Source organism: Aplysia californica, unplaced genomic scaffold (assembly GCF_000002075.1).
Source record: "Aplysia californica isolate F4 #8 unplaced genomic scaffold, AplCal3.0 scaffold00768, whole genome shotgun sequence".
Lineage (NCBI taxonomy): Eukaryota > Metazoa > Mollusca > Gastropoda > Aplysiida > Aplysiidae > Aplysia > Aplysia californica.
Window position 1 is genome coordinate 336,217 of NW_004798038.1, and position 9,590 is coordinate 345,806.

A 9,590-nucleotide genomic window follows, 5' to 3' on the forward strand; every position below is an offset into this window, starting at 1 on the left:
TGACTGTCTGTCTGTCTGTCTGTCTCTCTCTCTCTCGCTCTCTTTCTCTATGACTGTCTGTCTCTCTCTCTCTCTCTCTCTCTGTCTCTCTCTCTCTCTGTCTCTCTCTCTCTCTGTCTCTCCCTCTCCTGCCCTTGCTCCCTCTCTCTCTAACTCTCCCTCTCCTTTTCTCTCTCTCGCCCACATAGACACACACAGGCAAACACTAACAAACACACACACACACACACAAACACAAAACATATTTTTTAATCCCCCCCCCCCCTCCCATAAGCTGTTTTTCCCTGTATCATCAACCCACACAAAAAACCCACCCCTGAGCGACATATTAAATTATGGCTAAAAAGCGGAAGGGCTGACTCACCATTGCCCCCAAAACCGGAAGTGCCATCCACCAAAGAGGCCATACTGTAGCTCCAGGCACGGTCCGCGCTGGTGAGAGGGTGTCCGGCATACGAGCCTTGAAGGCGAGCAGCCAGTTCTAGACCAGGCGGGTTAATCATCGAGCGGCTGCGAGGACGGATATCCGCGGACTCGGCGTACAGAGGATATTGCTGCACGTCGGAACCCCCACGGAGGTCGCTGGTATAATGGTCGTTGCCGAGGTCATCTGTTTGGGGGTCGCAGTGCGGGTGGTGGGGGTGGAAGGGGTGTCTCTGGGCGGCTGGCAGGTGCGAGGACGAGACGCTTCGTCGCTGCTGGTTTAAGTGAAAGACTTGAGCGGGTGGTTGTGGGGCGAACCGCTGGGGCGAATGAACACGTTGATGATGAAGATGAACAAGGTGTTGATGATGATGAGATGAGGACGGAAGGAGGGGCGGGTCCTTGTAGTTGGGCACGGCGTGGTAGCGGGAACTGAACCCGTTCCCTCCAGATGGGACGCTGGCGCTGAGGAGCGTGTTTCCCGGGCTCACCTCTTCTGGAAGTGGCGCCAAATTGATGCTGGCCCTGGACATGGGGGCATGGAGAGCAGGAAACCCGTGCTGGTGGCTGGGGAGCGAGGACGAGAGCATGCGGATAAACTCCTTGTTGGCGGATAAACTTTCAGGGTAGCCAGTGATGCCTCCTCCTCCTCCTGCACCGGCCGCACCAGGGTGGTAGCCGTGTGGGTGAATAGACGGGTTGTTCTTATTATATCCGTAGTGGTAGGAGAAAGCGCTGTGGGGCTGTGAGATATCCGCAGACTGCGACAGATAGTTCTGACCGCTGTCCAGAGAATGGCGTTGACGGGGTATGTTGAAGTTCTGCGACGCTCCGTGACGTGCAGTAGGAAGGTGGTCACCTATGTCGTCCGCGGGCTGCTCCGGATGGTCCGGGTCAGACGAGCGAGGGTGTTTGCTCACCGGAATGTCGATACTTGCCGATTTGAGCTGCTGTTTCTGCTGGCGTCGCTGCTGCTGATCTTGCTGAAGATCAGAATTTGACGCAGCACTGCGGTTCAGCTCTGGGGTGCGCGTAGACGCAGAGAACTTTTTACGTCCGGCGTATGGAGACTGCCGTGGCGAAAGGCCGGGGATGGTCTGTGGCCTAATATCCTCTGGTCTTGAGAACAGATTTTTAGCTGTAGACTTCTGGAACATTCGAGAAGACGACGCTATGGTTGGGGAAGGAATAGTAACCTTCTCCGACGCACCTTCTGGAACTGATATCTGACTAATCAAACCCGATCCCATCGTCTCAGTGGGATACGAACCCACAACTAACGGGCTATTTCTCAAGCCGAGGATCGACTTATCAACTCGCGCATAGATTTCTCCTGACGACGGTCTCACGGGAGACGGGTACTCTTCCTTCACGGGACTAGCGTAAGACCTCCTGATCCGGGCACTCGCCATACCCATAGCGATCTTACCCCGCGTTCTGGAAGCGAGTTCCGCCGCAGTGGCAGAATTTGTTCGAGGCCTCATCTCAACCTCCATCTCTTCTTCTTCATCCCAAAGAGGAAACAGAACGCTGTCGTCACAAGCGGACGACTCTTCTTTAGAAGGCAGAGCCTCCATGCTGTTGGAGCTGGCGTTGAGCAAGTCTAGTTGGCTTGAGCTCTGGTCCGGGGAGACGAGGTTCAGTTCTGACGACGTTTGACACTGGAACCCCCCGGCACTGTATGACTTGACGACGTCAAGTGGGTACGAACAGTCCGCCATCGACAGCGACTTCTCGCCTTGCGAGTATATTGATTTGACACTCTCGGCAAAATTTTCCGACGGTTCAAAACTTTTCCCGAAAGTATCCGAAGAGTAGGGCCAGTCATTATCTAGACTGTCCAACATGCTGTTCTCGGAGAGAGAAAGATCCCTGTATAAACTGGCTGTGCCTCTACGGCGACTCAAATCTCCGATGTAGTTCTCAGACGCACACATATCTTTCGTCAAAGTGGCAATATTCGCGGAAGCGGAAGACCTTTTGCCCGCTTTAGTCGCTGTAGAACGCATTGAAGAGTTATTCATGTGGTCTGCAAACTTCCCTCCGTACAACGACTGCGAAACTTCTCTGAGCTTGGAAGCAGACAAGGCGGCGTTACTCCTCTCCAGACTGTCCGTCTCGTAGCCAGGATTGGTCACTTCAACACAGTACCTGGACGCGACTGATTTGGAGACAGTGTCATCGACTTGACCGTACATTCCACGTGGCGAGTCTCCCAAACTCGCCGACCCACCAAAAATCTCATTTGTTTTCCCCGCATCTCGCAAAGCTACAGAGCTTGCTGTCGTGTCCGGCTTTTCGCCGTCTGACCGCTGGCTCGTCCTAACACCGTCCACCGCGCTCACTGGCAATCTATCTCCCATCTCTTGCTTGTCCCCGTAGCCCGCGGCGGGGTCTGTCGGTGGCGATGCCTGGTAGCCTGACCATCCCATGTTGTTGACCTTACTACAACTACTGCTGTCACCATCTTCAAGCAGGGAAGAAGAAATAATTACATCTGCGGTGTCATAACGAGGTCCGCGCGAGTTCAAAACATTACTGATATCATCGGGGAACTTCTCCTTACTCTGGACGGCAAATTCGTCTCGATTTTGAGCAGTGAATTTATTGTTGTTTTGCGATGTAAACTTGCTGTTACCTGAAGCGGCAAGAAACTGTTGTATGTTTGGGTCTGTGTCCGTCGTCTTGTTAGGTGGAGGGAATTGCGTCATTGACTCCGATTCAAGACGTCGCCAGACGGGGCTATTATCTCCTTCATCTTCATCATTTTCATCAACTCGAGACTCCAAATACGTGACTGGCGTTTCGCACGTAGTAGTCCCATAATCCGAACACACAAACTGCGCACCGACATGAACAGAGTGCTTATTTTCCAAAACACTCTCACCAGATCCGTCAAACATCGTAGGTCCAACACTAGAAGCACTTTCACCCTTCTTCACACTTTGCCTGAAGTCTCCCTGCACTGATCCCTCTGTGAGCGGTGCACTTACCGAAACATCAGCACCACCACAGGATCTCCCCACCGCCTCGGTTCCCGCACTTACTCTCCCCTCGTCTGCTATCGAATTCTTATAAGCGGCCGAACTATCTAGACCGACGTAACCTTTCCCGGCGATGCCGCCGAGTGAAATAGCAGCAGCGTCGTTATCTTCAGACCTGCGTCGTACTCCCGCCTCCCCGCTCCTGTCTACCTGTGCCGTGTGCCTGCTGCTAGCGCTCCGGTTCTGATCGCTTCCGATTTCAACAACACGGTCGGAAAGACTGCAGGGTCCCCCCGGCACCGAGCCACCGACACACCATGCTGTCTGTGTCGCTCCTGCCGCTGCTACTGCCACTGTTGCAGTTCGCTGTGCCAATTTCGACTCATTACTTCTGTGCTCTCCTACTACACACTTGTCGCGCTCCGCCTCCGACTCACCACCATCAGCACGACCGGCGGTAGCCACCACCACTTGCTCGCGTCGCGACCCGCCAAATGAGCGCTGGTCCTCGTCACAAAGTCTGCCACTTCCCGGCCAATTATCTCCGTTGTTTTTGTTGTGTGAGGGGATCACCGTGTCCCGGCTCTCTCCCCGAACGTCTCCGCTGCTTCTGTCAGCTCGAGTGGCGGCGGTGTCGTTACCGCTGATGATTTCATCGCAATCTCTGATTTCATCATCGTGCGGTGGTGGTGGGGAGGACAACATGGAGAGACCACTTCTACTTCCACACACATCCTGCTTGGGGAGACATTCGATTATTTCACCATCACCCACTGACGTCTCACATACTCCCTCCCTCTGGATTGACAGAGTATCGCCAGCTGTCTGACATATCTCCCTCGGGATAGAGAGAGGGTCTTTTTCATCACATTCCTCCCTCTGGCCAACCCGTTGAGTGTTCCCCTCTTCCTCCTCACCTGTCCTCCTCTCACCTGTCCTCCTCTCACCCTCCGCCACACCGTGACGGCCAGCCGACCCTGACAGACCTGCACTTCCGCAAGCAGTGACAGCCACCTCCTCGTCACCCCCAGTCACATATGATGACGTCATTCTCTCCACAACATTCAACACCTTTCCTTCACACTCACTAACGGACATTCCTGTAACATTAGAGCCGACACGCATGATTACATCACTAGCAGGTTGTGGTTTGTCTTTTTCAAACACTCCTTCGTAACCAGAAGATGACACACTACCTTTGTGACTACCCGCACAGTCTGAGATGGCATCATCTGGAATGTACTTTCTCTCCCGGTCAGATGGGAGGCTATCCTTGCCAGTGTCAACAATCTCTGAAACAATGGGAGGACCGTAAGTGTCATCACCGGGGACAAGAGAAGTGACTGAACTCACGTAGGCCACAGCATCAGATAATACTACACTGTCAGCCCCGCTAACGCCTTTGTGCTGCCGACCTTCCGTGTCAGTCGCTCGTGCGAAAGACGCCACCTGGACCATAGACGTCTTATCAGCAGCAGAGGTGCCACTAGTTGTTTTACTACAACTACTGAAACTACAACCACCTCCAACGACCCCAACGTTCTTTCCGGTGCTACCCCCGGTTTGTGAGGCGGGCGGGGGCTGGGAGGCGCAGGCCTGTGTCGTGGACACTTTGAGAGGGACTCTCGTGTAGTCGATGGAGGAAAAACAGCTCCTACCTGTGTTGTAGCCCGAGTCAGTGGTGGTGATAGCGAACTCACCCCCAGCGGACTGATTCATGCTCCCCGCCTTACTGCTGCTCGGCTCTCCGACAAAACCGTCGTAGTTGTCGGACGAACGGTTGCTAAGCGACGCCCGCTCGTGTTGGCTGACAGAAGAAGCGGGGGTTGACGGTGACTGGACTCCACCGTCATCCTCATCATGGACACTGCCAATTAGACCTCTCCGACGTTTACGACCAATACTGTCTAGCCACTGGTCCGACAAAGCATATTCCTGACTAGTTACAAAAGGAACGGAAGCTCCCGCGTCATCAAAACTGTGAAACAAAACACCAGATTCCTCCAGTATGGGGTTATGACCTTTCTTACCACCGTCTCTGGTTGACGGCGAACCTGCAGAGCTTCCATTCATGTGACTCAAATCTAAGCTAAAACGGTTCTCTCTTCGTGCGTCCGAACGTTTTTCTCTCCTCACCACTTTCTGACCTACTTCCAGCTGCATGCAGCTCCTAGAAACATCCTTATTTCCTGTCGCCAGAGGTCGGGAGTCGGAAAACGGGGTCACTGTGATCGGGCTCTCATTGGAGGAGACAGTGGAATCGTTTGCACTCATATCCCCTCCGCTTACTTTGACCTTGGAATACTGATCAGAACGGGATTGTGCCAAGGGTATTGACGTCAATGCCTGATCACGTGACACGGTAGAGGGTAGATTCAGAGCAGAAGGACGCGTTGCGGTGGACGATGGGACACCAAATCTCTCTCGATCACGCCCTTTTATTAGTGACTTTGATGATGTCGGTGCTGCCGTTGCCGTTGCCGTCGCCCCAGCTTCTCGATTGTCCACATCGACTGACGCGCTCGCCCACTGAGTCCTGCCCGCGGTGGTGGCCTTGACCGAGCGCTCGGGGTGCGACAGCTGCCTCTGGGGTGGGCGTTTCCCGGAAGACGACGTCACACTCGTGGCAGCCGAGTACGACGAGGGCCGGGACTGGATGACTCCCAGGCTGCAGATGGTCTCCCCTGTGGTGACGGGAGCGCGTGACATCCCATCCGGCGTCCCAGCAGCGCTGGCATGACCAGAATCGGGTGATGTCATAGCTTCTCCTCGCATAACGACCCTCACTGTGGGCTGAGGCTTCTTACTACCCGTCTCTTCCCCACGCCTTGGCACACCGCCTGAATCTACGGCCTTTCTTCCGACACCGACCGCTGCACTATCACCTACTTTGTCCTTGGTCAATGAAACGTCACCCAACTCATCAGGAGAACTTAGTTCCACATTCTGTCCTTTCTGCAAACGATTTCTCCTTTTCGGAGACGACTTAAGAACTTGAATGTTACTCCCTCCACTCTCCTTACCACCTGCATTGGACCTATTATGGCCTTTATCCCCTTTAACAGATACGCTAGAACTATGGTTTCTGGTCTCTTTACTTGAGGGGTTTACATCTCTGTTGGTTGTGGTATCTGATGAATTTGCTGCTGTCTGCTTCCCCGTGCGGCCTGAGTGTTTGTTTTTCGCCTTGCCGGAGGAGGAGGAAGAGCTGTCTTTAAACAACTCTTTCCTACATGGTGGCTCTCCCTTCCCCTCGTGTCTAGTCTCCTCACATCCACCAGGCGGCGCTGACACACACTCGGGTGGCTGTCTAACCCACGGATCCGCAGACGCTGTAGGTGTGGAGGTGGCTGTGGTGGTGGAGGTGGTAGAGGAAGAGGAGGGCGCACCCCCTCGACCTGAGGACGATCTGTGTTTGTGATCACCACGGCTGCCGTCATCACCACGCCCTCCTCCCCCGGCCTTGGTGTTTTTAAGGTCATGACCCCTGTTGTTGCCTTGACCTTTGCCGTAAACAGCCGAACCTTTTTCGTGAAGGCCTCCGCCACCACCACCACCAGAAGAAGCAGAAGAAACAGCCGCAGCAGCGTCAGCAGCCAAACCCCGCACCACGGGGAGGTTACTCGATCGATGATGTCGCCTCCCGGGTCTCGTAGCGTCAGACAGAGACGCGCTCCTCTCCCGGAACTCCGTTCCTTCCCCTCCTCCTCCTCCTCCTTCTCCAAACTCCTCAATGTCCCGAGCTGTCGGAGTCCTGGCCCCGTGACCACCGATGGTGGCTGCTGACCGCCGACGTCCGGCCACTCCGTGGAATGACCAGCTCCGGCCGCGGGAGTCCACGGCGCTCGAGTCGGAGGAGAGGAACTCTGTCCCTTGTTTGTTGCCCATTCTGACTGACGGTCGTCCGCAGAACTGGATTCAAACCTCGACCGCCAGCACCGTAGTCCATAGACCGGACTACACACACTCAGCGTTCAAACAGCACGCTAGTCTATACTTCCTTTGATGAACTTCGTCCACACACTCTTGTCATTATAAGCAACATTCTCGAATCCATAATCCAAAATGTTAATAGTCCTTCTAAAAACTGCAGTTCACGTACTTTTTTACGTCACGTGAAGGAACACTCCTCCTTCCGATAATCTTTAATCCAAAAAGTCACTTCAATCCGTCTGCCATCAGCAGAAGATCACAACGTCATAAATCTCTAACCCATTGTCAAAAACTCGCGACTGTCACAAAGGGTCACTGAACAAACCATCAACATGTATCAGCACTAAACAGACGGATATGTACTGTTTCTTTCAACACTTCAGCAATTCAGAGGTCAGAGCTAGACACGATGAAAATAAGATGAAAATTAAGCCTGATAAAAACTACCACATTTGTTTACTAAACAAACCGAGCTGACACGCAAAACACGAAACGGAAAATCCTTCGCTAGAAAATCCACATGCCCTAGTGCACATTACAGCAGTAAAAAATAAAAATGTCAGAATTATCGCAAGATCCACGTCTGTCCGTATTTGAAAATATCCCTACCAAAAAAGTAACCTTATTCTTTTCTCTTTTTTTTTTCCTTCTCTCTTTTGCAAACCTTTTCCGTTAATCCACTATCTCGTTTACCCCCCCCCCCCCCCACTCCTCTTTCTCTACCAAACACACCACGCCGGAGGCAACCAGAGCAAAAACGTCACAGACTTTCTTCCAAAACATCGACACAAACTCACACAACAACGTCTAAAAAATAACTGGAATGTGTTTTTTGGTACACACCCAACTTCAACAATCCTGTCTCTGTCTTCAGGCTCAGCAAGAGTGAAAAGGATATCGACACAATAATAGTCATCCATTGTAAGGGCACGTTTGGTTTTGGCATAAGTAAGAGTTTTGCGGCACTTGCAACACAAATAGGTCATATTTATAGGTGCCGAAGATTACAGGTGTTACTTGAGAGTGTGGAACAACGGAAAGAAGGAGGTGAGACAAGGAATATTTGACAAACACACCTGAGCACCTGCCAACCACTCATTAAGACAGACTGATAGAAACAACAGAGGGAAAGTAAAGATCTAGGACTTGACAGTGGCGCCAGAGAACCACGCCGCTAATATTGTCTACAAGACAGATTAAGAAACCCATTTCCAAACACCAGACAGAACTGGAAGACCGTGCCTTGAGTGGGGTCCTGACTGAAACAAATTAAGACATACCACGCAAAACGAGCATTTCCATCGCCAGACCGCATCAAAAGTCAAAAGCAAGACACTGACAACTGGCCCTCTCACATGTGCGGACGGTCCCACATTCGTTTATGTCAGCCCACTCCCGGAGTGCGGTAAGATTGAAGCCCGTGTCTATAATTAATAACTTTGTTTCAGTGTAAGGACGAGCGCAAGCAATGTACACGCATGCGCACACATAGGCAGGTACAAACACACACATACACACACACGCACACACATACACACACACACACACGCTTGCAAAAAGAGGGAGAGGGCCACACACAAACACACAAAAACTTGCTTGTGTACGTACGTATTAGAAATATGTTCACATGACAATGTATTGTATGTGTTAATTTTAAAAACAGTGGTATGAGCGAAAGAAGCGCGCGCGTGAGAGGCAGACAGACAGACAGACAGACAGACAGACAGACAGACAGACAGACAGACAGACAGACAGACAGACAGACAGACAGAGAAATGGGCAAAAAAAACAGGGGGTGGCGTCAGGAGACAGACAGACAGACAAATAGCGGGCTAAAAGAGAGGCAAACAATATTTCAATATATGTGGTTTGTTCTTCGTCATGTGGAAAAAATCTACCCAGCATATCCTCCTCCAAGACCAAAACACTACAATATTGTAGCAAGACTAAGGGAAGACGGATCAAACATCGTGCCGAGACACTAGAGAATTCCTCTGTTGTTATCCGTCTACCCTTAGCAAAGAATCCTGAGCCACATTCCCACTCTTCTTTCCACCGCCCAGAGTGACGTTAACAAATATGTTAAGTATGAAAATGCTGTGGACGGAGAAACAGTGTGCGCGCGCGCGTGTGTGTGTGTGAGTGTGTGTATGTGTGTGTGTGTGTGTGTGTGTGTGTGTGCGCGCGCGCGCGTGCGTGTGTGTGTGTGTGCGCGCGTGCGTGTGTGTGAGTGTGTGTGTGTGTGTGTGT

General features: G+C 52.2%; 1 protein-coding gene across 1 annotated transcript in view; it reads right to left on the reverse strand.

Annotated features, from left to right (window-relative positions):
* Positions 1-9,590, reverse strand: part of LOC101850208 — a gene marked incomplete in the record, with an annotated part of 84,734 nt that overhangs the window by 48,834 nt on the left and 26,310 nt on the right. The window contains 1 exon segment of the mRNA XM_035972629.1: positions 365-7,740. Within this exon segment, the coding sequence (XP_035828522.1) occupies positions 365-7,295 (6,931 nt within the window).